The sequence below is a fragment of the Columba livia genome, chromosome 1, assembly GCF_036013475.1.
Source record: "Columba livia isolate bColLiv1 breed racing homer chromosome 1, bColLiv1.pat.W.v2, whole genome shotgun sequence".
Classification (NCBI taxonomy): Eukaryota; Metazoa; Chordata; class Aves; order Columbiformes; family Columbidae; genus Columba; species Columba livia.
In genome coordinates this window covers 126,779,442-126,805,701 of record NC_088602.1, presented here as the reverse complement: position 1 = coordinate 126,805,701, position 26,260 = coordinate 126,779,442, and the positions used below count along the sequence as shown (strand labels likewise).

General features: G+C 42.8%; 2 protein-coding genes across 3 annotated transcripts in view; one reads left to right on the top strand and one right to left on the bottom strand.

The window, feature by feature from the left end:
• The window catches only part of ATP6V1A (ATPase H+ transporting V1 subunit A), a 30,305-nt gene extending 27,917 nt beyond the window's left edge, over nucleotides 1–2,388 (bottom strand). The window contains exon 1 of the mRNA XM_005506251.3: nucleotides 2,171–2,388. The gene's annotated coding sequence lies outside the window, so the exon portion shown is untranslated. The remainder of the gene's footprint in view (nucleotides 1–2,170) is intronic.
• A 235-nt stretch (nucleotides 2,389–2,623) lies between these two features.
• NAA50 (N-alpha-acetyltransferase 50, NatE catalytic subunit) lies at nucleotides 2,624–24,936 on the top strand. 2 transcript variants are annotated; one of them, XM_065077772.1, is made up of 5 exons: nucleotides 2,624–2,821; nucleotides 16,841–16,977; nucleotides 17,444–17,563; nucleotides 18,498–18,564; nucleotides 21,014–24,936. In XM_065077772.1, the coding sequence occupies exons 1-5, from the start codon at nucleotides 2,814–2,816 to the stop codon at nucleotides 21,192–21,194; spliced, it is 513 nt and encodes a 170-aa protein (XP_064933844.1). In that variant the 5' UTR covers nucleotides 2,624–2,813; the 3' UTR covers nucleotides 21,195–24,936. The 2 variants fall into 2 exon arrangements, with proteins under 2 accessions (XP_064933844.1, XP_064933850.1); XM_065077778.1 differs by having other exon boundaries at nucleotides 2,637–2,821; nucleotides 16,844–16,977.
• Nucleotides 24,937–26,260: the final 1,324 nt, after the last annotated feature.

Genomic DNA, 26,260 nt, shown 5'->3' with positions numbered 1-26,260 from the left:
ACACAAGAGGTGAATTGTAGTGCCTCTAAATGTATCTCCAAGGGAATAATCTAGTAATTTACTGCTCCATAGCAGCTTTGGAAGACAATGTGTAATACCAGCACCCACACATGTCTGAAAGACAAATGCACACAGTCACATTGGAAAAAAAATTACACCACAGAAGCACACTGAAGCCTGCAGACTTTGTAAGTGTGGATTGAAATTAATCTATACTAAGACCAAAATAAAAGCTAAACTTAAGCTAATGATGTATAAAAAATAAGCAAGTAGTACTGTTCATGGCTGTACTCTAATAGTAGCACTATCTGTAGAAAATAGTTCTTGATTTGGAAAATGGAAAGGCTGCATTTACAGGAAACAGAGATCTTGTGTTACTATTGCAACACACGACTTCAATCCCCGTTTGAACAGTCAGCTGATGCCAGCAGTCATTTTCCAGCATTGTCTTAATTTCTCCTTCCTCACCCTCTCAAGTGGATGTCCATGACAGTTTATCATTTTTTAATGCCATGATTTGTCCTCTGATTATTGAATTAATACTATTTCTTCCCCACATAATAAACTGACATAATAAACTGACAAACACAGCAAAAATAATCTGCAATATTTTTGGTAATTTGAAGACCTCTAGACATTGATCTCACTTCACATAGTCTTAAGTAGAAAATAATAAAATGTAGATACTATTAAATATTTATGCTTGCTACTCATTAAAAAGGCCTTTAAAAGCAATGTATAGACAAGCCAAACATTCAGCTGCTGCAGACCTGCAGAGTGCCAAAGTCTGCACAAATACAGCAGCTTAAAATATGTTGAGGATTTGTCAGTTATTCAAACTTCTATTTGCAAATGCCAACTTAAGCTTTGCATGTTCTTGCTGAGGTGCTACAAATGGGTGGGCTGATAAACCACCTCAAGCATGCTGTCAGCAGGTTTTCTCCTTTTCCACTCCTTCTCCACTTCATCAAGTAGTATTAGCATTTGAAATACCATGCTAGATCAAATAGCCAATGTACTTTGCTAAAGTATTGTGTTGCAATGAATAAAACTATCACCAAATAGCTTTTATTCCTAGCTGGAATGCAAAGTCTCTGACAAAACTAGTAAAATTTGGAAGAAATCACGTTGGGCAACTGCATTGAATGGATAGATCTTAATACATGCACGTCACACTTTGAAGTCACAGCTACCTGTAATGTGTATAAATCCAGAACCCAGTCATGCAAAATTTCTTTCTTGCCTTTAAGTGAATTTTATGTGTTTGGAACACCTCATCTAAATTAGAATTTTGTCATTGCTTACACACATAGGAAACGCATATGATTTGTCATTGGTATTTTCAACTGCAAAATAACAGGCAGGCCCTTTTGCTATGGAAGAGTTGTGGTCAGAAGCCAGTAGCAGCGTTCCTGTCCATGTCCTGCAGTGAATGAGCAGCAAGGTTTACAGCCAAGGCACAGAAAGATTCAGTTCCACTCACCCAAGGTGGTGGAGTGACCCGATACAGAAACCCAGCCACTGTCATCTCTTTATCACGGGTTCTGCAGACTCTCGTTGGTCACCTTTCAGAACGCCCAGCAGGTTTCTTAGTCGGGGAAAAACCTACTCCAGGGGCTGATTCGCTTTCCAGGCCTTTTGTCCCCGAGGAACAGGACCGGGAGGTGCACGGCCGCCGTCAGCGGGCTCTCCCGCTGGGGATCGGCTCCATGCGGACAACGGCACGCAGTACAGAGCCTTAGTGGCTTCGGTCGGAGCCGAACAGGCGGCAGGCAGACCCGCCCTCCGCGCAGCCTTCTGCCCTCACGGCGCCCCCGGGGCGGGAGGTGAAGGCCGGCAGCCCAGAGTCCCGGTCGTCGCCAAGCAAACACCCTCTCTGCACGGCACTCCGCGGACCCTGCCGCCCCCTCCCCTCCCCCCAACCCGCAGCGCCCCGCGTGGCAGGGGCGGCCATTGGGGACCGCGCGAGCTCCCTCAGAGGGCGGCTTCGCGAGGCGACCGCCGCCCCTCCCAGCAGGTAACGGCCGAGAGGGAGAATTAAGACGATCCCCACTCCTCTTAAGCCCGACACGCCGAGTAGAGGGGAGGGCAGGTGCCAGGCGCGCCTCGGGAAAGGAGGGGGCAGCAGAAGCGGAACAGGGCTAGGGAAAAGGAAGGCGAGACGCCTCACCTGCGGCCGGTGCCGGCACACCCGGAGCGCTTCTCCCTCCCGCAGCGGCGGCGGCAGTGCTTGATCAGCTGATGCCGGCCCCCGCGCGCATGCGCCTTGACGGCCCACGCCGGAAGCGCTTCGCGCGAGCCTGCGTCCCCGCGCCCAGATCCGGGCGGAGCTTTACCTCGGGGCCCGGGCTGCGCTTCCTGGCGCCCGCGCGAGCAGGCAGAAGAGCGTTGGCCGCAGGGGGGCGCGCGATTGGCCGCCGCACATCACGTGGCGAGACGCACCGCCTCGTGCCGCTCCTCCCCGCCCCTAAGTCACGCGGAGGATGCCGCGCGGCGCTGCTCCGCCCCCTCCTCCCCCCCCCCCTCAGCGGGGGGAGGGTGGGAGCGGCGCGTGCGCAGCGGGGGCGGGAAGGGAGGGTGGGGGGGGTGAGGGGTCATGCCGGGGAGGCGGCAGGCGGGGGCGCGCGCGGCGTGAGGTGAGAGGTCACGGGGGCGGGGCGCAGGCGGACGGAGGCCCATGTGGAGCGGGCGCGGGAGCAGGAGGCTGAGCCGCCCGCGCTGCCCGGGCCGAGGAAGGGGAGGCCGGAGCCGCACCGCCGGGCCCTGCACGCAGCCAGCGCCGACACCGGTGCCGGCCAGGCCGCGGCCGCACCATGAAGGGGTGAGTGCGGGCCCGGCGCGTCCCGCGGGGCTCGGCCCGGTCCGGCCGTGACAGCGCGGCGGCGCCCGCCTGGTCCCGCCTCGGCCGCGCCGTCTCGCTGGCGGGGAGCGGGGCGGGCCCGGCCGGCGCGGCCCAGGCGCGGCGGGCTGAACGTGGGGCGGGCGGCGCCGCGCCTCGCCTCGGCGGGTGGCGATGGGGCTGTGCGGAGCCGCCGCCACTGCCACCGGCAGCCGCCGTCTCCGTCGGGGGGGGTGGGTGTCGCTACGTCTCTCCCGCCCTCTGGGAGAGGGGCCGCGGGGGGCCGGTGTCAGGGGAGCCCCTTTCGGGGGATAAGAGCCGGCGGTGCGTTCGCTGCTCGGTGGTGCCCTTTCAGCTGAGCTCCCTGCGGGAGCCTCTCTCCATAAAACGTGTTCCCCTGCTGGAGCGAAAGCACTCGGCGCTCAGCCCCACTCTGCTCGGCCGCTGGGACGTGGCGGCTCTTGGTGCTGCGGAGCGGCTTCGGCTTGTGGGCTCCAGCGATCTGCCACACCAGCCGAGAGAGCGGGCGGCTGGGGGATGCCGACTGCTCCTTCGTGCTTGTCTGGACAGAGTGAAGAAGTGCTGTTGGGTCTGTGGGGAAAAGCTGCCGGCCTCGGATGGGTGGGTTTGCAGCGCTATTGTTTGTAACATCCTCTTAACACTTTTGTTGGTTTAAGTCTTTGAGGGTTTTACAACGTGGATGGATGCAAACGAGCTGTGTTTTGTGCCCACTTCCTAAGCGCACTGCTTTGGGCCTGGCTTCACTTCTCCGTGGCTCTTGAAAACCTGTTTTCAGATGTGGTTGGCTGAAACGCTTGATTTCCTTCTCAGTGGAGGCAGCGAGGTGCCGTATTTGACCACAAGACCTGGAAGCCTTTAGAGTCACAGCTCTGCTCTGGAAGCAGATGACCTGCCTGACCTTGGGTGGGTCACTTTGGGGCAGCTTTTTCCAATGTTAGTTAAATCAGCTAACGTTTATTGATTTTAGTGTCGCCCATGCTCCACAAAACACGATCCTTCCACCCTGTGCCTCAGTTTCTTCATATGCACAAGGGAAGTTTTCCACAGCTGCTTCTTGAGGGAGTATTAAACCAGTCCCTTTGAAACTGGTGTTACACAATGCTGGGTATTAATATTCCAGTTTGGCAGCTTAAGGCAGAGTGAATGGAAGCTGAAGGAAGCACTTAAGCTTTTACTTAGAAATGGTAAGGGGTTTAACTTATTAACAATTGAGGTGAGGTCACAAGACAAGGCTACTTGATAACAGATACTTAGCTGTTTCTTACAGCTTGTAAGCAGCTTCAAACACTGTGAGGGGCTGGCAGGTATCCGTAGAAAGAGGTTCAGCGATGATTGCAAATAAACTGACTCTAAGATGACATAAAATAGGTGTGTTTGGGATATCCTTTGGCCAATCCTTTATTCACCTGCACCACCCTAAGTGAAACAGGGCACCATTGCCTCTTAGTCACCTTATAATGAGGATGACAGAGTTTATGAGAAGGGTGACAGTACTGATCAGCCAAGATGAAGTGGCAGTTGATGTGATGGTTGTTCAACAGTGCTCCTGATGAAACTGAATTTCCTTTACTGGGTTTCCTTTTATCCTTCATCAACCATTCTGCTATTTTCTACAGCTTGGCTCTGCTTTGGCCATATGTCTGTTGTGAGTTGAGTGGCAGAGTTACTGGGGCCTAGATGGATGAGGTGGGGAGTGGCCCAGGTGTGTCTGGCCAGAGTCATGGAGGTGTCCTGGGAGGTCACAGCCAGAGTGACCAATGTGGTGCTCCTCAGCGGGCTGAGCCCTGGCTTTACTTTTTACTTTTTGAAACTTTTTTTTTTTTTTTTTAAATAAAAATGTATGGAGGAAAAGAACATACACTCCTCTTCTGCTTCCAGAGCACTAAGCTTTATTTCTGTTATTTTACTTTCACTTACAGACAGCTTTGTCACTGGTTCTGCTTCAGAACTGATCTCTTTGGGTTCTGTACTTGCATATTTCTGCTTTTCTGGTACTCTTTCATCTCTTTGAAGAGCAGCATATTCCTGTCTTGTGAAAACACTGTTAGCACCACACAGCAAGTTCTTGAGCAGAATAAAATCTTATTATTGAATCCAGGTGTTCTCTAAAATGTCATATTGAGGCAAATAGGCCAATAGAACTCAAATTGAAAAATAACCCAATATAAGCAGAAGAAGAAAATCAAAGGACTAGAAGATTTCAGAAGGAATATATTAAATTACGTAGGGATACTCTGGAACAAAACCAAATAGTTTGTCAAGCTACAAAGATCGGAGAAGATCCCTAAAAAACAAGTGTTGTCAAAAGATAGGTCCAAAAATAGATCTAAAGCTTGAACTCCCGACATACAGAAACTAATGTGGTGTTTGAAGGGATCCAGTCTGTCTTTGGTATTGAATACAAAATTGTGGATCAGTTCTTTCAAACAAACTGACTCCTGAGTATTTTTTCTGGGAGTGTACACATTGCATAGTAACCCACAGTACAAAGTACACAGACAGTTTTGGGAGCACTGAGATCCATAACATCAGCTGTAATTACGAACAGTCTTCTTTGGCAGAGAAAGAATTAAAGAAACTAGCAAGCTCACTGATGTGTTGAAATTTCTGATCTAAAAGAGATTGTGTAGTCAGCATGCATTGCTTGCAGCCTTCTTTCTTAAGTCTCTGAATTCAATACAGCACACAGCAGTGTGTTAATAATGCATAGGTGGCTGTAGCATCTCTGTCATCAGAGTATTTAAGGTCAGGTGACTTTGCAGAGGAACTCTGGTTTCAGAGGTAGTGAAAGATTTTTTTGCTTTCTCAGATGCTTACAATTTTGTGGGTTTTCTCTTATTTGATGAGGTAAACACAGCATCTGAACTGGTGATTGCTGTTACTTTCCATCTGCACTTGTGATACTTGACTTTACATTCACTCTACCCTCATCTGCTGAATTATTTTAATAATTTAGAGACTCATTATATTTCCATTTTTTTTCTTAAATATGAGTTGAAAAACTGAGATAATTCACTGTTGTGTTAGTGAACTTCACGATTCTCTAGAGATTCATTTATTGTTTTCCTGAGTGTTGTTATTGTTAGTTCTGGAATTTGAAAATCTATTTTAGAACTGGATTTGCACAAGGAAAAATACCAGTGGGAGGGACTCGGGTTCTGCTGTCTGTAGTAATTTGCCTGGTTTTGTAGATGAGATGTAAATAATACTCCCTGCACTTTACTGTTTTCAGTGTTGATTCACTTGTTGCTCAGCATTCTTGTATCTTCATTACAGTTTTTATGTTCCTGCTTTTAAGGAAAGAGAAAATCTTGCATAGAATCGTGAGCATTTGGTGGTTGCTGTCTGTGGCTGTTTTGATGTCTTACAATAGGAGCACTTCCCTGACCTGTTTCAGTTGAGATGAAGCCTGTGTGAATAAGTCATCCAGCCCTTCCCTGCTGCCCTTACTTAAAAACCACATCACACGAGGGGTGTAATGCAGGACACGTGTGCACCATTGTATGCTTGTATCTGCTATGTGACCAGGAGTATCAGCTCATATATAGGGCGTATAGTGCATGTTAGAGGCGAGGCCTGGTGCCTGTGCAGATGTGTTATTTTGTCGCATTGACCAAACCTCTCTGCAGTTTTGCTGGGATTGTCATGTGGCAGCATAGGTTTAGCCATGTGATGAAAAACAGATTGAAATGGAGCAGAGTGTTGTTTGTTATACCCCGTCTTAGAAGGTGATGTGCATTACTTTTCTAAGTTTCTAAGGATCTGCACTTGCTGTGTAGGAGCCCTTCAGACTACATGCTACACAAAAGGCAGCTGCTGCCACAGAGAACTTAATAACAGAGAGGCTTTGCAGGCTGGTGCTGTTCTGGCTGCCTTTGTAGAAGAGACATCACAGCTGGGGAATACTGAGCATAACAGAAAAATAACGATAGTGTATTTAAGGTATGCTGAGTTGTTATGGGTGAGCTTTGATATCTCTGCTTGTTTTGTCCAGATTAATGAAGTAAACTCTTCAAGGTCCTGAAGCTGCACGTGTTTCTCATGAGAACAGGGAGGGTTTTTTTTCCTCTGTTGTTTTGAGCTGGTACTACAGAGTTCATGCAGAACCATTGATTTGTTTCCATTTGCAAGGCACAGTGGTAAGCTTAATGTATATGAGAGGAAGTTCCAAGTTTGAGGAAACTGCTGAATTGTCATGTGCGCTGGAGGCAGGACAAAAAAGGTAATTGAGCTTGAAAATCACTGTTTGGTTTTAGGATTTTTCTGAACCTGGAAGTGTCAAAGTGTGAGCTATACTTTTCTGCATTTAATTTAATGGATGGCTTAATATCTTCTAAACTAAGTTTATAAAAGCTTGAGTTTATTATAGGTACTTTAACCCAATTTGTAATTCTTACCACTTTAATCTGGTTATGAAATTAAAATCAAAGACATTCCATGAAGTGGAAGAATTGGAAGGATAGAAAGATAGCATAGCCATTTCATTAGCACACCCTAGAATCTGGTCTTGGCTTTTGAGTAGTGTTTGACCATTCAGTTCTTTTTACATGTATATGTGGCTTGCTAGGCTGGGACGTTTCCTCTGTAGTATCTTTATTGTAGTATCTTTAGTTAATCTTTATTGTAGTATCTTTAGTTAATCACCAAATGCCACAGACTCTGCTGCCATCTCCTGAGGACAAGAGAAATGATGCATCCTTCTTTGCCACATTGAATCTCTTCTAAAATGGGAAATAATACGTGATGGTTGAGCCAGAAAAATACTTGTATCCAAGTGGAAATGATTCAGAACTTGAGCCTGACCATTTGGCAAACATTACAAGTGTTCAGACCAATAATCTGAGAAGGCGCTAGATATTTTTACCCAGTGGAGGAAAGGACAGGAGAAGTCGGATCTTTGTATTTGTTTGGGAATTGATAAGAGAGAAGTGCACTACCTCCTTGCATCCCTTTCTGCTCTAAGTGAGGCAGGCAACGTCAGGATTACTTTCTGCTCCCTGCTGAAAGAGGTGAAGGGAAGAAATTAACTATGTGGCAGTTTTAGGGCAGCAAAAGTTTGTCAGGAGGGAGATTTGAGGTGGAGGAGGAGTGGAGAAGAGAGAAGCAGCCTACGCATAGAAGAATTGCTGGTTATTTGCAGACTCTTGGACTTGAAGACCTGAGAGCGAGGAAGCACAGCATTGAAATGGGGTAACTGTGTATTTATGTCAAAGCATATTGAATTAATTCATTATGGGAAGGGAATGAAACAAGGCTTTATAGAAAATAGATACAAAACCATTTCCACAACACTGTCACTAGGTGACGAAGATCAAGGTATTTTAATTTTCCTCAGGGCAGAGTAATTTTTTTCAAATGGGTTGAAAATACCATGCTTGCATGGTAAGATCTTTATTAATGAAGTACTTCCTGAGCTCACGTGGCTTCCTTCTCCCTGTTATTTTCCAGGTTCTGTGTGATTTTTGGCACTTAGCAGACTAGAATCTCGATCCCTGAAAAAATTTCCCATTTCCACCATCTGACTTTTTTTTTTTCCTTAAATCTTCTTTTTAGAGTATGGGGTGAGACCCAGCACAGCAATTTAAGGCTTGTGAAAGTTTTCTTTACATGGCACTTGGAATTTCTTGTCAGTAAGGATTACAAATTAGGTTGAAAATTGCCATCAAAGGAGATTTGTTATTAATAAGTAGCTCTTTAGCGCAAATTTTCATTCGAGAACTGTTCATTCTTACTGAAAACTGGGAAAAAAAGAGAGGAAAAAAGTCTTGTTGTGCTTGATAAGTTAGGTGCTTGCAGTGATTGTTGCCTTAGAAGTATTTGAAGGTAGGTGCATAAAACTGATAGCACATTCTATTAATTTTTCACGGTATATTGTTTATGAAATTTGTTATTTTAACACCTCAGAAAAACACCAACCCTAGGACTGAAATATGAAGTATAGGCAAGTGACCCATCATGACCTGCCATTTTTTCTTTACCAATCTAATGAACACAGGCATGTCTAAAGAATGGTGTTTCAGTGATTTATATAAATAGTTTGCATGAAGCAGAGAAATGCCTTTCTCCTGATATGTCAATTCTACAGTTCGTTGCCTAATATAAGTACAAGAAGTGCCTTTGAGCTATATAGATTTATTTATATAAGGCACTTTGTGAACCCAGCATCACTTCTATTTTGAATTTTAAGATAAGCCTCTGTTCTTACCTGAGGATCATCAGATACTTTGTGAACATTAATTAGTGGAGGTTCATGATCTCCTGGGAGACAAATGAGGGTTATAATTGTTATATTTGGGGACACTGAGGGCATGGAAAGGGGCAGTAACTTGTAAGATGTCTCATGGTCCCAGTAATAGAGAGACAAAACTAATTTTGAGCTTAGTTTTTTTCAAACTGGCAAAGTACTTCTGCTTTGCAATTGTGGTTCAAAATCTGAATGGTCTCGTGAGCTTATTTGACTAAGAAGTGGTTAGACCAGCAACGGAGAGTTAGGATTTCTGGCAGCTCTTTATCTGCTGTATGATCACAGGCAAGTTGTTTCCTCTTTTAGTTGACTTTGATGCAGCTGGGATAGGCAGATATAATATCCAAACCTTTACCTCGTGAGGTGCTTTGAAGTAGCAAAGTGTTGCAGGCTACCAGGCAATGTATGGCTGCTTTTCTATTCTAGATGACTACATTTACTTCTGATATTTTGGAGTTTGAAAATCCTGTCAGCTGGGCATGGTGATTTCCTGCTTTTTGTATCCAGCTGCAGAATGAGATAGCTTTTCACTTTCTTGGGAAAGTTTATTTTTATTTGACACTTGTTGAAATGACATTGCTGTCTACCCCTTGCACTTGCGTAGTCAGATAGCTGAGGTGCTTCGTGATCATACTGCTACTTTTGCTTTATCTTTTTTTCAGATCAGTGCTGAGTCTATATTAGAGGTCTAGTACAACTCTCAACAGGTTTGAGCTGGGAAAACTGTGAGGCTACTGTAGCATGTTGAAGGATTTGCTTCTTGAATGTGAACTCCAGCCAGTCTTCTGTGCAATGGTCAGATTTTCTAGGTTTAAGCAGAGTGAATTATCCAGGTATAATGACAAAACCTTGACTGTGATGTGCTGTGTGTTTTTTTGTTATAAAGGAGGGAGGCAAGGAGAGTCTGAAGTATGTCTTGGCTAATTATGACACATGCCAGTGAAACTTACTCACACTTGAGATCCGTTTGAGTCACAAGTCTTGAGTGAAGTCTTCTGTTAATTCTGATTCTAAAATCACTTAGCTTTCTTCTATACACCGCTGTACCCTTCTACAATGCAATACACTGCTGGGGGTAACTTCCAGCAGGGTGTCAGGTATCATGCAAATATGTATTTTCAGTAGTAAGTGGGGCTAAAGAAGATCATGGAGGCTCAGAAGCAAATTGGTAAGACTTTTTGCATGCTAGGCTTGTACTTATCCTTCTGTTTTTCTGACACGTGAAGCAGAGTAGATTTACAGCCCACAGATCTTCTAGATAATTGAAAACATACCAGTCTGCCCACAAGAACTAGACTGACTTGTGTGCCTAGCAAGACAGCTCATCTGTGTTGGTTTGGTTTAAAAAAACAAAACAAAAAAACCCCACACACCAAAACACTAGAGAGGTTCTTTTGGCTTTGGAACTGAATCTAAGCAAAACTACACTCTTCAGGTCTATAGCTTTCATAGTTCTGGTTTGGTTTTATTTTATGAGTGGATTATCCTGTCTAGACTCTTGCTTTGACTTGGAAGCCAAAATAGAAACAATAAAGCCAGCTGGCTGCTTAGCGAGTGACAAACCTTTTCTAATGTCCTGTAATGTGTTAGGGCCCTTTTCTCCCCCATGCTCCCTCTCCTGACTGTTTGATGATACCTCAGTAAGTTCTGTGAGTACCAGATACAGCTCTGCTAAATTTAGCATGCCAGATGCCTTCAGTGAGCCTGAGCCCAGCTATCAGTTACACCATGATTTGTTTCAGTCAGGCACATCCCTCTGGGGGGATACTTGCACTGTTTAAAGTTGAATGAGACTGAGATTCTTGCAGCATTAAAAAACTTGGATTTCCCCCTTTTTCTCTGTAATTTTGGTTCTAAACTAGTGTTTGATACTTACTGTTCCTTGGGACTGAATTTGTATTTCCTCTTGAACTGTCACTCCAGAAATTGGCTTCCTCTTGAGCTGTCATTCTTTATAGCAGTTTTCCTTTGGTATACATTGAGAGGCAAAAGGCAGCCTTAGCATAAGCAAGCACTAAAGTCTCATGTAGCCTGTTACTTCCACCAGTATAAATTTAAGACATTATAGGAAAAGTAGACCATTCAAATCACAGCCCTGTAGTAGGCTGTGGACAGAAGAATGCAGCTGCAGTAGGACTAGTTGGATTGCATTAGGTTCTACAAAAAGTGGGAGTGTTTTTTTTTCTAGCAAGTGCTTGAAGAATCTTAGGGCACTGGCATGCAAGAGCAGAAGTGTTAATGCTGATGTTTTGGGCATGTATCCAGTGTCAGTAACTGCTGCATGTCACCTCGCTAATGTCCCACTTCCATTTGGATTTCGCAGATCACTCTTCACTTCCGCTCTTGCATTGCTGGGCAGTGTCACTTGGCGCTTTTAACACAGCAGCTTTATGTGCCAGAAACTGGTTCCCTCCACTAGTCAAGTCTCAATGTGTTTTTTCCCCATTAACTGAGTCATGGTACCTTGCAGTTGTGACACATGCAATTATAGTCCTAGGATAGATACATCAGGAAAACGTTTTTGGTAGAGATAGGGAAAAACTTACTGCTGTTGTACAAGGCAACAGTAAGTATTTGGTGTGGTGTAAGCAGTTTTGGCTAGCCACGTTTAAGGAAAATTAACTTTAGTCTTGAAGAGATGGAAAGAAGAGCTAGTATGACGATAGTAGGAATTAAGAGCCAGTCTTAAAGGAGTAGGCCAGGACATTGGCTTTGGTTAGAAGAAGGAAAGTATAAAGAGGTTATGGTAGCTCTCTGAAAAGGCATTTGGGATAGGGTGTATAGGTGGGATAGGCTAATGAGCATAATGACAGCATATTGATAGAACTTGAGTACATTTAGGATAGAAATCAGAAGAAAGCCTGACTATGAGAAAATGGTATCTTGGGAACAGTCTTGCAATGGAAGATGTTTAAGTGGCTTCAGGGGGCTGGTATTCTGTCTAGAAAAGGCTATGGATTTGTATGTCACTGCAGTAATAAGAGGCCTGACATGATGAGCTAAGAGTCCCTTGTTCCTCCATATTAAAAACGGTTGCTTGGGATGGGATGTTTGACTTGGACATTCATCACCTAAGATAAGTACAGGTGACTATTGTGTGTTTCATGGAGTGCTATTTGAGATGTCGGTTACCAGTTGTAAGTGTGTATGTTCTTAGGAATATTATTGGAATAATAGAATAAAATAATCTGTTAAGAAAGGGCATGGGCATTCTGGGTACTTGAGGCTCGTTACACGTTTTTATGTTCTCTTATAAGCAAATTTGAGCTCATGATTCACGTTTTTTTTTTCTTTGCAACAGCAGAAGATAGGTATTTCTGGTACAGCATGTACTGAGCTTAATGCAGAGGACTAGACTAATCAGACTTCAGCTGATATAGTAAACTTATGTTACTGATTTAGCTGAGATGTAACTTGAAGAAGGAGGTCTACTTGTAAATAGCTATTAAAAACAGACAAAAAAAACCCACACAAATTTAAAAACAAACAAACAAAAACCCAAAACAAACCCCACAAAACACCAAAAGTATTTCTAATTTAAAAAATGACTATTTTGTGTCCTGTGCTACAGGTGCTTTGTCTTGGATCTTTTGAGGCTGGGCTAGTTTTTAAGTGCTGAGGTTGAAAGTACGTGTTGTTCCATAAGCAATAAGGTGTAGCATAAAATCATATGTATGCTGAGTGATCCCTGTGCTCCTCCTGCACAGTACTTACAGTTTAAACTGGAGTAGGCTGGTGCTTCTGCTCAAGAACCCACCAGTTCTGCCTCTGGCAGTTCTTTTTTGTCTTTATGCTGCCAGAAGGTTTGTGTGGTCAACCCAATCAGGGGACTGATGTGGGTTAAAACTAAACTTTTCCTTTTTTTGCTAGGTTAGCTTTAATTGCAGTTGGTTCACCACATTGTTGCACAAATGTTTATGCCAGCAAAATAATGGAAATGAGTGGCTCAGGGACAGTAAGACTTCTGCTTTCAACAGCAGTGCCAGCTTTCCTGTGTTTTCACTTGAGGCTTTAGTGGCACTTTTGCCATGCTGTTTGTCCTCGGGCAAAGTGGTGAGCTCTCATAATGTGAGTCTTCCTTTCCATGTCCTCATTTAGTTATTAAATGTCTTTGTGTGCAACAGATGTGGAGCTGATTTAATCAGCTAGTGCTATGCATTAAAGTAATTTATGGTTTGAGAACACATTTAAATAGGCATATTTAGCATATCGCTTTATGCTTCCTGCAGTGCTTCTCAAACTTTTATCGTATTATCCTCCAGGATAAATTATTTGCCCTGGTGCAACTCTCAAGCAATGAGGAAACAGCTAGTGACAGAGCACAGGAGGCAGGCAGAAGGAGATGGCAGGAGGCAACAATGAGTGTGGCAAAATTGGTGAGAGATAGAGCAGGGGGAGCTCAAGGGCCAGAGGAAATCTGTCAACAGCATGTTTTAGCCACCTACTACTAGAACTTGTTTTTTTGGCCTGATGCCAGCCTCAGAGGTGATGTTTTGGCTCAGCAGCTGTGAAGAGCCTTAGACTCTGCTTCTGCACTTGTTTATTTATTCCATGACACCTTCTTCGTGAAGCTCCATCTTCTGCCCATGGTCCCTTTTTCAACCATCTGGTCCTGGCCACCACTGACAATATATATTTGTCCTGTTGTACTTTCATCATAAATATTCCATAGTAACTGTCTACTAATGCCTGATTTCTTGCTTCATTAGTAACTAACTAATTTTAAAATAATATTGGAGATCACACTACCTGATAGTAGTCTATGTCAGAGATTTTTGCTCAAGTATAATGGGACTTGGTCTATAACAGCTTTGCCATGAGTTCATCGTAAGAGATCATGCTAGTGTTACTGATCTACAGAAGCTTGGATCTACTGATACAACAAAAGTATTAAATCTTTTGGACAAGAGGTCTAGGCTTTCAAGGGACTGAGTGTGGATGTGAGGTTTTTTTCTTCTTCCCTTACTGACCTCCTACTCTGCAGCTAATCTCATCTGACTGGGCTGTTGAGACCTGTTCCCTTTGTTTTCCACTCCGATACAGACTGCAGCAAAAGAGGCTGCTGGGTCCTCTCTTTGCTTCTAGTATGAGATTACTGAGGTTCTCCAGCAAAACTCTCTCCCAGGCACAAATGCACCCAGGAACCCACATACCACACTTCTGTTCCTACCCTTTGTGAGGAAAAGGTAGCAGCATTGCTGTCTGGGATTAGAAAAGGGCACAAATTGCCTTCTGTGTGCCTGAAGAAGCCCTGCCGTGCTAGGCTGAACAGCTGGGCGTGAAACAAGTATTACAGTTACCCCACCATCTAAAAACTTTGATAGCAGGGTTGTTTATAATAATAATACTTCTGTGATGTGAGGTCATCCTTACTAGCTCAGTACTTAATTTATATTCAAATATATTTATCAGAGGGGCTTGCACAAGTGGTGATATATGAAGAAAGGAATCTTGAGAGCAAAAATAATATAGAAGATGGAAAAAAAGGGCTGATGGTGGTGGGAGTCACAGAAAAGAGATACAGCAGACTACTTCAGCACAATACAATAGTTTATAGCTGGAAATTTTAGAAATATCTCTCATTGCAGTTGCTTGTAGTATGCCTGGGTATTTTTAGGTGGATGAGATGCAAGAATATGGAGACTTGCTTCTTCTTTCATTGAGGTCACTGTTGGAGTGTTCAGTTCTAGTGAGATATCTCTCAAGAGATTGCTGTACAATTGGGCAGACCTCTGGGCAAATTACAGGGATTTGTGGCTTAGGAGTTGCCCTTGAAGTGAGGGGCAGGGGGGAGACTGATCGACATCTTCAGTGTGGTAGGGGGAAGATGAGGCACTGCCTGGAACAATTTGCAAGTGCCCATACAGGCATAAGATGCTTGACACCAGAGGGCTCTTTGGCAAATGTGTGACAAAAGGTTAAACTTGAGTTGGCAGTGTTCAATATGTAAATGCCATCCATTAATTCTAAATAGTTAGAATAATTAACTGGAACATATTAATCTGATGGAGAATTACAAAATCATCAATAGTCCATTATTTAATGCTAGACTGTTCTCTAGAAGGCAGGCCCTACATAAAAATTATTTAGCTTCTGTAGGGCTCACTAGGGAGACTGGTCTGTGTTACACCAGAGAGTGTGGGCAATGGTGGTCCTTGGTACCTTTGCAGAACCGAAGACTGTATTCTTTGCTGTAAAAGAAAAGGAGAAAGTGAGCGTGAGGACAAGTTATGCTTCTTGAAGTAAACGCTAAAGGCTCCATTCCTGTAGTTTTTTGTGATAGCTTCGGAGGCTGCAGCACAATGCCTACAAAGCATTGTATATTTATCACCTGTCATTGGTAGTGATAACTAAAACTGAGTACTAATCATTTAAGGGGCTTTGACATAAAATCAAGGTAAGTTAAGTAAGCAGAGAGAGATGATACTCTTCATTGCTTGGTACAGTTCTTAAAGAAGAAAGTTGTTGGTAATTATTTCTTGTTATTTCACTGTATTACGTAAGTTAATCTTTGCTGTTGTGTCCTAAGCACCAACGTATCTGAAAAAAAAAGCTGCTTAGGCACAAGAGGCATTGGAGATGGAAAGCAGCTACTGCACATAACTAGAATGAACTTTGAAGTCTGGTGTACAATGATGTCAGAAAGCTGCCCTTTTGAAAGCAGAATTTGACTTTTTTAAAAAAGGCAAACAGTGCCTTTGCCAATGTTTGGGCAGAAAATCTGGTTTCCTGAATACATTCAGTAAAACAAGGCTGAGATGAACCTAGAATGGTGTTATATTTCTGACTTGAAATGCATTTGCTTTGTACCTGCCTAAGTATTCTGGTGATCATTTGGGAAAATATTTTGATTATTTTCATTTTTTTATTTTTCATTCTTGTGGTGCTTGTTAAAACTGTCTACTTGCACCCAAGGAATTGGCTTGGGGAATATGAACAACTAATCAGGAAGTTAGTCTTGGAAAAGGAAGAAGCTTGGTCTGTTTCTTCTCAGTATAATTCAGTGCAGTGCTGGTATTTTAAGGTTGTGATTCCGCTCTCAGCAGGAAGAATGACTTCAGTGATTATTATAATGGATGCGGATATCACCTTGAGAGTGGCGCACTTGCATATTAACAGGCTTGATATGAGTTTGCTGCGGACAGTATTGTTGCTTTTTAGAGACAGATGCCTAGTGTAGCAACCTAGTCTTCGTCTAAGCATAAGCTTTATATTGATAGCTGCTAAATTTAAGGCTGGCTTTGAAGAATGGATAAGGATTTTATATTCCTGGTCTCTATTCTAGCCTCCCATCTTTTCTTGCTTGCTTGTTGATTTGGTGGGGTTTTTGGGGGTGTATGTGTTTGTTTTGGTTTTGTTTATTTTGTTGTTGTTTTTTTTTCCCTGTGATCTTGATGATCAGTGAGGAAATTAATGGGACAAAATTAAAGCTAATATGCCTACAGAGATCTGCGTCCTCCTGTCTCCCACCCAATAAAACCACACGTATACTATGGTACATCAGTGTTAAGTGGTGCCTGAGAAACTTCTGACAATCGTACTGACTGAAATTGGGTTTGGGAGTTAAATCAGCCACCAACAGAAGACTTAATTGTATGGGTTGAACACTGCAGTTCAAATAGGTATTGAACTGATTATTAGGTGGTATAGTTCTCTAAGCATAAATAAGTTATTCTTTTGTGTCCTTAGAAATTTTGCCGTGTGTCGGATGTTAAGCATGTTTTGATTTGTTCCAGTAGCCGGATCGAGCTGGGAGATGTGACGCCACACAACATTAAGCAGCTGAAGAGGCTAAACCAGGTCATTTTTCCTGTCAGCTACAATGACAAGTTCTACAAGGATGTACTGGAGGTTGGCGAACTAGCCAAATTAGGTACAAATGCTCTTGCCAGTAACTGTGGGCTGTGGTGGCAGAAGTGCTCATCATTGCTATCTGTAATGGTTTTGAATAGCAGATCTTTCTATTTTGTTATTTTACATAGTGAAAAATAACTGTTTGGGAACCTCAAAAAAGCAACAGTCCCAGCCTTGGAGGGTTTGTGTTCTAAATAGATTCCATTTTACTGGGAATAGGCATGTTTTCTGTTATTGCAGAAAACCTGAAAGATGTGTGCTGCTGGCTTACCTCCCGATGTCCTTGCCAGTGGTTTGAACTATAACGAGCCACCTGCTGTGTTGGAGCACCATTGGTAACTTCACTCAGTGTTAGCCACAATCTGTGGTTTTTATCTGGATGGGAAAATTAGCAAGCGGGAAGGAAGGTGTAGAGCATAAATGAAGGAGCTGTATGTACAGTTTGAGGCTTGTGACTGATAACACTTTGTTTCCTTCCCTGTCAGCCTACTTCAATGATATTGCAGTGGGAGCAGTGTGCTGTAGAGTAGATCACTCCCAGAACCAGAAGAGACTGTACATCATGACACTTGGATGCCTCGCACCCTACCGAAGACTAGGAATAGGTAAGGAGGATCCTCTTTTGGATCTGAGTCATCAAAGAAACCAGATTGCTGTGCAGCCTTCTAAACACTCTTTCAGATTTTTAACCAAGATAGTGCACTTTCAGACCACTGATTTTTCTGGAAGGGACTTTGGAGAAAGAGTATGATTTATGATGTGCTCTTTTTTTTTTTTTTTTCCCTGCCCTTCAGAAATGGACTTTTTGTAGAACTTTCTAATTCAGGTTTTCAGATTATTTTAATCCTAATGATGTTATCATACTGTGATGTAAATACTCTGCTTCTACAGATGTGAAAATTGATGTGCAGAGATATGAAATGATTTGACAGAGGTATGCAGCCAGTGTGCAAGTCATGTATAAGTAGAACACAACATTCCTTCATTGGTTTATGTCTTCATTCTTCTGAATGAAGGGTTTGTTCTATTTACAATATTTTTGTGTTTATCAATACTGATTATTGCTGCTCAGGGGTAGTGTCTATATTGCAATTAGTTCTTTTCTCCATGTTGCAAATCCATAGGCCAGTTAATCCAGACATTACAGTAACTTGTTTGCTTTGACAAACTGGAAAGAAAAGATAACTTCGTTTTAAGATATTTTACTAGGCCTTTATTAGAACAACTTAACTAATGCTTTCACTGCTTTATACATTGTTTTGACCATATTTTGAGGTGAGTTTGAGGCCTTCAATCTAGTATTTAAATAAGCTGCTTTATACATCTGCTTCTGGGCTGTTTGTTTTTCTACAAAGGAAGAATGAATTAAATTTTGTGAGCAGTCAGAAAGATGTTTTATTTGCCCTCCCTAGTTTTCACAAGCTCTGTCATTTTAGCCTACCTACAGTGAACCTGCCCCTCCTCAAGAAAGCCCTTAGCTAGGTACAGGCTTGATCGTGTACTTCTGGTTTTCTTAAGTATCTCTTTACCTTTCGGCAGGAACAAAAATGTTGAATCATGTCTTAAACATCTGTGAAAAAGATGGCACTTTTGACAACATCTATTTGTAAGTAAATAAAGTTACACTCATGCATTTTTGGAGATGATAGAGGCATACATGGGAGAAAAGGGAGGGAGATCCACGAGCATTTTTAGTATGTATTTCAGTGGGGTCGTGGGACATCTTTTAAGTACTAGCAAGAAAGCTAGGGGTCATATTCTGGGCTTGCTGTTTGATGCTGAGGAAAAGAAAAACTTGCTTGCTTTAGAAGGGCTTCTGCAAATTTGCAGGATTTCAAAGTTTACTTACAAAATTGTTCTATAGCAGAATTACACTGTATGAGTAAAAAAAAAAAAAAAATCTGTGAAAGAATTTTTTTTAAACCATACAGTGTTGTCCTCAGAATGGAAAATACTGCAGGTCTTGCATGCAGTTTTGATGCATTTGCTGTCTGTCTTTTGTGATGGTACTGCATAGGTTAGAACATCAGATCGGAGGTGCCTGCAAGAGCTCGTAAGTTCACATTAAGTAGCAAGGCCCAACTGCTTATTCCCGTTCTCACACTCTCCCAGGTCAGCTTTTTCTGCAGCAAAACAGTAAACTGGGCCAGTGACCTGACCCAGCTGCGGAAGCTGGTTTTGATTTTGTTTCTGGCTGTTGTTTTGGGGTTTACTGTTGGGGCTGGTGCTTGGTGGTTTTGTTGTTTTTTGTTTGTTTGTTTTTCATCAACTGCATGTCTACATAAGCACTTAGCATGATGCAGACTTGAGAACAAGCACTGGAGTAGAGGACAGGGCTGCATGAAGGAGCACCCCCATCCTAATAGATCGCTATGGAAATAGAGCCTGAAATCCATAGATGGCAAAGCTTTGCTTCCACTTCACTGCTGGCTGCACAGTTCTGCTCCTTCGTTGGGGTCTGTGTGATTACCAAGCGAGCTGACGCAGTTTTTGTCCAGAATGCTTATCTGAGCCAGCTTCTTCCTTGTTTATCACTGTCTGCTTATGCCAGTAAAAGCACAGTGCACTGGTAGGAACAATCCCACAGCAGTTATGGCTTGGATGGATTTATACTGCCACAGAACTGCACCCTGAACTCTTACCAGGACTGTTGAAGATGCTTAGTGAGTGTTTCATACACTGCTATCACTGTAAATGGAGTAACTTTCTCCTCAAGCTTAGTTCACCTCTGCCAGAGGTGCAAAGTCTTCCAAGCCCTCTACGGTTGTAGCTTTGTGCACTCTCTTGTAAGAGTAACAGGTGTTTTAAAGAGGAGTCTGAGTAAAGCTACTTTTGGCTTGTATTCCCTCAGAAGTAGTGGTAATGAACCTTCTCTCAGATACCTGCTAGTTGGCACAGGCCTTCCTTTTTGCTTTTGCATGTTACTGTGTGCACAGTGAAGGAACTGTTTGCTGGTTTTAATGCAAAAGCCACATCCTTCATAATCCTTCTTTCTACTTCCCAGAGTGGGATTCTGGAATGACAATAAATAGTCCCCAAAGTTGGGCATAACAAAGTTCTTTTAGTGATTCATTGATTTTTGACTATGTCTGTTGCTTGTGCATCTTCTATCTGAACATATTGTGCAGCTTAGCACCCAATTTGATATCAGTGCCTAAATTTTTTCATTATTATTAAGTTCCTTTTTAGCTATTTGTTGCTTATTTGGCTTAACACTAAGATCTTTTGTTTTCTTCTGCTGTTGCTTCCAGAGTTACTTTGGTCCTATGGTTATGTTGTCATGACAAAGTGATTCATGAGTTTGTGCAGTGTCCATTGAATTTTGGGAGTGTTTAATTAATGCTTTTGCTGAGCCAAACTATTTTTTTTTTTTTTTAATAGAACTTGTACAAATAAATGTCCTAGTTGCTTAGGTTGAAGAACTGATAGTTGTTTTGGAGGCCTTGAAACTCTTGGAATGTGCTAGCAGGATCTGTAAAACTCAGGGGGGAGTAATAAAAGGGGGAAAGGACTTTGTAAGTCTAGGGCTTCTTTGTGCTGCTATAGCTTTTAGTGAGGAGAGGGAGCTAGTTAGCAGTGAGCAAGGAGTTTAAGTCTTATCAAACTCCATTGCCCGTTTTGTGTTGCACTGTGTAGGGGTCATCACTCAGACAACTGGTTTTGGCCATGTAAGAAGTGTCACTATGGGAAGTTAACAAATTTTCACTGTAGAGCAAATTTTATATATTTCCACAAAATATCTTTCACTTCCAGATTAAGAAAAATTTACTGAGCTAGTAATGCTTCAGAGCCTCTCTGCTATTTGTGTTCCCTAAAACAGCTTTTCTGAGGAAAAATGTGCCACTTCTCAGAATGACTGCCACAGGCCATCCAGCAGCTGTGTGTTAGCTCAAGATTTATTTGCGAAGACCAAAACTTCCAGTTCTGAACTTACACCATCATTGCTGTATCTGCTCCTTTTCTTATCTTGTCTTTGCCCATTCTGAGTGCGGAGGCAGAATTTTGTACCGCAGAAAGTTCTGATATCTGTGTCTCTGTACTCCTTTTTGTCCTAGGCATGTCCAGATCAGCAATGAGTCTGCAATTGACTTCTACAGAAAGTTTGGCTTTGAGATCATTGAGACGAAGAAAAACTACTACAAGAGGATAGAGCCCGCAGATGCTCATGTGCTGCAGAAAAACCTCAAAGCCCCTTGTCTTGGCCAGAACGCAGATGTGCAAAAGACCGACAACTGAACAAAACCCCAACGAACACTTTCTTGCACTTGCTTGTCGCCAAATAAGGAAAGAGAGGCCTCTTGATTTTTTCTTTTTTCCTTTTTTTTTTTTGTTTTAACTCCACCCTTTCATCCTCCTAAATTTTTTTTGACCTCTCTCCAACAAAATGTAATGCTTCTTCCAAGGATTGTCCAATCATGTTTGGGGTTTTCTTTTTTCTTTTTGAGCTCTTTCTGTTTTTGTTTTTTGTTTTTGTTTTTGTTTTTTTTTTTTTGGGGGGGGGGGAGTGTTTTGGTTTTTTGTTGGGGTGGGAAAAGGTGTGCAGATCTCTTAAGTTTGAGGTGTGCAGGACTTGACCAGGTTATCCTGGTGACAAGTTTCCTTCAGAATTATCTCTTTCAGTAAGCAGAATGTATATCCAATGGGGGAAAAAAAGGAAAAGCAATATCTTGTCCTTTGACTCCTATATTATTTTGGTTTTTATAACCTACAGGGTACTTTACTCCCCCCCAACCTTTGAATGTTAATTCAGTACTTCCTACTCTTCCTTTTAATTTCCCCTGCCTCAGAAAAGTATGTTTAGTTCTTCCCAATATTTTTGAATATGGCTTTTTCCTCCGTCGTTTGCTGAGAAGGATGGGCTACTCTACCATACCTTTTCACTCTGCCTGGGCTGATCTTTTTGAATGCTTTTTTTTTTTAAAATACTCCTCACCCAAGCTGGTGCTACACTTCTTAACTGACTGAGAAGAGGATTTAGAGTGGTCTTTGTTTTTTCTTTTTTTCATTTACCCAACTCCCAGAAGACTTCTGCCAGAGTAAGAGCTAGATGTGGTCTTGCCAAGAGTAACCTTGTAAAAACATACATCCTGAGGCAAGACCCTTGCTGTAGAATTCATTGAAAGTTAGTTTTATCTGTGTTGTTGGGATGGGAAAAGTGACTGTGACCACCTTACCAGCTTTGATCACATAAGGCAAGCACCTGTCTCCAGGTAAATAAGCTACAGCAACCAAATCTGTGGCGACAAATCTGAGATGAGGCAAGGGGTGAGGAAACCAGACAGCAAGGCTGAGAAGGCAAACATGAATCTGACCCTCATCACATAGCTTTGCAGGGGTCTCCTGGATTTGCTTGGGATTGGCTTGGCTTGCCGTGTTTATGTGCTCCTCCGGGAGGAGGTGGTTAAGAACTGCACAGTTTGCTCCTTTGAAGGTTCTTTTCTCCTTTCCCCGTTCAGTGGTAATAATGCAGTTTGACTCTTGTGAGAGGGTGTTCATGGAGCACCAGAGAAAGCTGCGTATATTAGAGCATTTTATGGGTTTGGAAAATAGGCTGATTGGCTTCTTCCTAGTACTGTAACCTCTAAGCTACAGTAAACTCTACTAAGCTCTGCTTTGCATCCTTTCATGCTTTGCGTGAATACCAGTGCTCCTTACTATGCACTGTTGCCAGCGATTTTATGTATGCCAATACAAATACCAACTTGAGCTTGGACTCTTCTCCAAGCACCTGGGAAAGTGCACTGAGCTGAGACAACACCAACCTGCCCCATCCCCCAAGAAGATATTGAACTGCGTTCCTTTCCTGTTCGTTTTTTTTTAAAGTTTAAATCTGCATCTTGAATTCATCTGCTTTGAAAACCTCCAACCTATAGTGTGCATTGCAGCATACATCAGGTTAGTAGGTGCTGTCCAGTCATTCAAGGGTGACATGGGAACCAAGGATTTCAAGATAGGAGTTGCAGTGAGGCAAGGGATGGTGCCCCTCATTGCACACTATGTGGTCTGTGATACCTGAGGGGTGACTATACAAGCTGCTCCAGAATTACTCCTCCTTTCCCAGAGGTGTGTAGTGTTTGTTGGAGTGCATCCTGACAGAACTGTGCTGGAAAACAGCTACTCTATTTGCTGGGTTTGCACTAATTTGAGTCTTGGGGATGGGCAGATCTCTGACAACAAAAGCCCCCCTGCATGGCCTGAGAACCTCTGTTTGCAACACTTGGTGGCAGACTCTGGCTAGAAAGATGCAAACAGTTTCCATTGCCAGAGGCAGCCTAGTTTTGACAAAAGCTTATTTTTAGTACTGCTAGGACCTGCTCACACTGGTTATGTTGGCAGTTCCAGCATCTTTCTGGAAGGGGATGTATTGAAGCACAATTAGCTTGTCATATGCCAACATAGTTTCTCTGGCCATCTGTAGACCAAATCAAGGGAAGCATGTGGAGGAAGAAAGATAGTATTATATCTGAGGATGTTTGTGCAGCACAGCTGTAACTCAGACCATAGCTGCCTCTGGTGCCAAGCAAAGTGCTCTTCATTCTTCTAGAACTAAGTGGTAAGTGTTTGGGTTGGGTAGATGGGTGTGGGGATATGAACTCCTAGGATTTGCTGTTGTCGTAGGCTTCCACAAATTGGTGTGTTTCACAGACAGTTTTCTTTCAGGTTTAAAAGTATGAGTCTGATGTCTGAGCTTACTTGGATTAACCTTTGTTTCTGTCTCTTTTTGCTTTGGGCTGCCATCATTCTATGAATGTATCCCTGAAAACAATTCGTAAAGCTCCTATTCCACAGCAAACCTGCCTCATTGTAACTTCGGATAAAGTGTTTTGTTGGAGGTGGAAAAAGAGTAACCACAAATCTAAGACTTCTTTTCCCAGGCTATTAATCCTGGAAAACGGTTGTTGAATTTTGAATACAAGGTTTAATCTAAATCTCATAGAAAGCTGCGTTCCCTGTACACGCATAAGGGCAAGTGAAGGTCAGTAGTTCTGAATGACAAACAGTTATATTTTATTGGTATATCAGCTGTGTTCAGTGTGGGAGGAGAATGCTGTATCTTAGTGCAGTTACCCAGAGACACTGAAATTGTGTGAAGTATGGGCTTACTGCAGAGAACTTAGGTTACTTTGGTTGTTGCTGCAGCAGAACCGCCTTTTAGCTTGAAAATAACAGCTTATGAACAACTAAATTTTTTAAAAGTTGGGAGTTTCAGTGGACAAAAAACCTACCAGCACTTCCTGTTCTGGATGAAGATATAGCAAGAAAAATGTATGCGACTAACAGCTTTAGTTGTGTTTATGTGAGTTATTCCTGAATCTCTGCAACTGGTTTTGTCATACATCGGTTGAAGTATGAAGATACTGTCTACCACAATATTCCTCCTAGGGAAACCATGGTACAGGGAAAGAAGAATCATCCAGGAGAGGTATCCCTCATTTTTGCGAGGGGGAAGAGAGAAGAGATCTTTTGTGTGTACTGAAACTGGCTGAGTTTACATGATGCAGCTGATGGTTAAACCTGCCAACTAAATATGACATACTGTTACAACTGAAACAAAACTTATGTGATATTTTGTTAATTCTTGATGGTGCCCTGTGTCTAGTAGAAATTTGGTCCCCCAAATTTATTCTCCCTTATGTTGCAGTCCAGAGTCAGCTGCTATGCACAAAGTCTGTGTTTCATGAAGTGTTTGCTGACCTGGATGTTTCTTTTGAGTCTGCAACTGCTTCCTGATTAATTTGGCTAAGACCACCCCTGGTCTCTTGAGTTAAGATTTAGTCAAAGGTATGCTGTATGCATTTTACAGATGCATTCTCAATGTTACAAGTTAAGTTGCAGGGGGAGCAAATTCTATACAGTGAGATGGTCCATTTTTAATCTATATCATTGCCCTTGTTGTACATCAGGAGCATGTTTTTGTTTTTCTCAAACTCTTTAGAAATACCGTTCAGAATAAATGTGCACTATTTGAGTTACGTCATTTACGACTTGTTGTGTGCATTTTTTTTGCAGTCCAACTGTTTCACTCTGAAATCAGATGCAGAATATTGCTCAGATGCTTCATAGATGGTATAACTGAATATTTCTAACATGTATTGTGAGTTGGGTGGCTGTAGTGAGTGCCATGGTTGTCTAACAGAAGCGTGGGATCTGTTTGCTTGTTTTCCTTGAAATTACGAACCTTTTCTCAGAAATCCTCAGCCTTGTTGGGGTGGGGGGAAGAGCAAGCAGAACTGTCCTGGAGTACTTTGCATTGACTACTCAGTGGTCGTGAAACTAACAGACCAACCATCAAGAACTCTGTGTTTTGGGCTTTATAGGTTAAATATTTTAAGTATTTAATATACTAATTATTTAAATCAATTGCTAGCCATTGCAAGTCTTTACAACCATCTTGGAAAAGCTGTGGTCTGTACCTGTAAAAGTAACTGGTCTTAGGATGCCGGGAGTACTCTTCCATACTGGCTTTTCTCAGGAAGGTGTTTAAGTACAACTCATCTCTCTCCTTAACGATACCGGTCCCCCTCTGTTAAACCTGTTTTTGTCTGTAGTCTCTTTCTGCACCTCTCCCGCTTTACCATGACATTTATGAAGAGATAAAGTTGCACCGTGGTACAGTATAGCATGCAAAAGCAAAGCTCAGACTCTGTAACTTGACCGTGGCCTTGAGCTGCTGCTCCCAGCTGCCTTCCCTGACCTCTGCTGGAGGGCCTGGAAGGCACAGCTGGAGATGAACTCTGTTCCCAGGAGTGCAACCTTCATCACTCCGGCCTCCCCAGCGCCTGCAGAAGCAGGAAAACACTTGCCATACTAAAACTGCTGCAGCTGTACTCCAGTCCACTCAGCTTTTACTGACATGTCATGTTCCTTGCCTTCTCCACCCTCATCCCAGTTGCCCCTCTTAACAGCCTGCACAGTTTCAGACAATTCAGTTATGCCCTTACAGGTAAACTAGCAGATATCCCTGATGGTTTGTGTTGCCCTTTTCCCAAAGCTGTGCTGGTTCCATTCCCCTCACTGTATTCAAAACTTGGGGTATTTTATGGGGTCCTTGTAATAACTGATGGTGTGCTATTATCTCTTAGTTACAACACTTGGCACTTTTTTCTTTGTTACCAAGATGATTATTTAAAGAACAGTTACAATGCCAGGATCTAATAAGTGAGTTGCAAGTCAAGTCATTCACTTCTCATGAAAAATTGTGATTGTTTTTCCCCCAGTGGGTACGTCACTCTATTTACCTGTACTGGATATAATTTGCTGTTACAGTGCCCTGTCACTAAATATTAGCAGGTTCACCTGTC